Source organism: Propithecus coquereli, unplaced genomic scaffold, assembly GCF_000956105.1.
Source record: "Propithecus coquereli isolate 6110/MARCELLA unplaced genomic scaffold, Pcoq_1.0 Scaffold44, whole genome shotgun sequence".
In the NCBI taxonomy this organism is placed as follows: Eukaryota; Metazoa; Chordata; class Mammalia; order Primates; family Indriidae; genus Propithecus; species Propithecus coquereli.
Genome location: NW_012150174.1, coordinates 2,018,948 through 2,020,634, shown reverse-complemented (window position 1 = coordinate 2,020,634; position 1,687 = coordinate 2,018,948). Strand labels below are relative to the sequence as shown.

Genomic DNA, 1,687 nt, shown 5'->3' with positions numbered 1-1,687 from the left:
TGGGTAAATTCAAGTTGAAATTCAGAATTTAGAGGCTCACTATTACTACACATTATTTCCAAACACCTAAATCATGTCTTCCAACCTAGCTTTTAACAGTTCTAGAGCTATCATTTTGATCTCCACCTACCTGACTTGCATCTGTCTCTCAATGGTTTCCAAACTCTGGCAACAAAGAGGGTTGCTTATACTGGGCCCACAAAAAAACCCAGCAAACCAGGCACAGTGGCTCACACCTACAATCCCAGCTATGTGGGAGGCTGAGGCAAGAGGATCACTTGAGGCCAGGAGTTCAAGACCAGCCTCGGCAACAGGGTGAGACCCTGTCTCTTTAAAAAAAAAAAAAAAAAAGCAAACCAGCAAGACTGACAGAGTTAGACAGAGAGACCAAGAAATACCAAAAGTAAAAATCCATTTACTCATTTTCTGCATGTCTATGTCTCTACTTCCTGACAAAGAATAAATATGAGATTAAGAAAAAATAAGGGTCTCACCTGTCACTCTGCTTGGTTCCTTTGCTGTCAAAAACAATGGGAGAGGCTGCCCAGGGCACAATCGTCGTCCAGATGATGCCAGACCAGTCCCCCACTGGAACATAATGCCATTCACTTCTCAAGAAAGAAGAGAAAACAGAGAAAATGCACATCAGGATAAGACCAGATTGCTCCTTAAACCCTACTGCTATGGGAAATTCCCAGTTCATTCTCAGTGAACATAAGTGTTATGGAGAAGCTTCATCGCTTCAAGGGGTCTACTGGTCATAGGGATTACCACCAAGCCATTCACAAATCCAGTCTTCAGGGCAATCTAAGACCATCAAAGAAAATTCCAATACAGTAAAACTTCCTCCAAAAAGTTCCAGTGAATTGACTACTCCAGAATCAACTCACTGGAATGACACCTTGTTAAGGATTAACCTGAAGGACAACTCAGACTCTAGATCAAGCAGAAAATAACCTTAAAGACCATCAAGTCCGTTCCTCACACTTACCACATGAGAAAACTGAGCCCCTGCAGAAAGGAAGTGATTGGTCAAGGACATATAGGGAGGTAGCAGCACAGAAAATGCTAGGACTCAGCTCTCCTAACACCTAAGATTTCTCATTGCCAAATAAACACATATTTGTGACTGCAAGATAGCCTCTTAATAGCCATGATTTCAGTGGAATGGCCTTTTATTTTTATGTCCACTGAATATAACTCATGTACCTGTGTTCTGAACCTCAAATGTGTAGATGAAATTCAATGTATTTGGTCCACAGTTAAGTGTATGCAACTAGGATCTGTCACTCAACAGCAACATTAGGGTTCTGCTCCTCTGAAGTATCTTATAACCTATGGTCCTTTAGGATATAAACAGACAAGGCTGCTTGGTGGGGGCAAAAAAAAACTATGACCACTAAGCACAATGTGAACAAAGCACAGTGTTGAAATGAAACAAAACTTACAATCTCTTCAATAAATAAATTGCCAAGGGGAAAAGAAGAGAGGATAAAAATTATAGATTAAAAGAGATTTCAGATATGTGATAAGGATTAATATCCAGAATATACAGAGAAGTCCTAAAACTCAATAACAAAAAAAAAAGAATCCACTTAAAAAATACACAAAGGACTTTTAAATAGACATTTCTCCAAGAAGATATACAAATGACCAATAAACACATGAAGATTCTCAACTTCACTAA

The 1,687-nt window shown here is 39.3% G+C and overlaps 1 protein-coding gene across 2 annotated transcripts in view; it reads right to left on the bottom strand.

Annotated features, from left to right (window-relative positions):
• The window catches only part of SERGEF (secretion regulating guanine nucleotide exchange factor), a 230,849-nt gene that overhangs the window by 200,867 nt on the left and 28,295 nt on the right, over window positions 1–1,687 (bottom strand). For both annotated transcript variants that reach the window (XM_012654229.1, XM_012654230.1), the window contains exon 6: window positions 495–608. In XM_012654229.1, coding sequence (XP_012509683.1) covers window positions 495–608 — 114 coding nt within the window. The remainder of the gene's footprint in view (window positions 1–494; window positions 609–1,687) is intronic.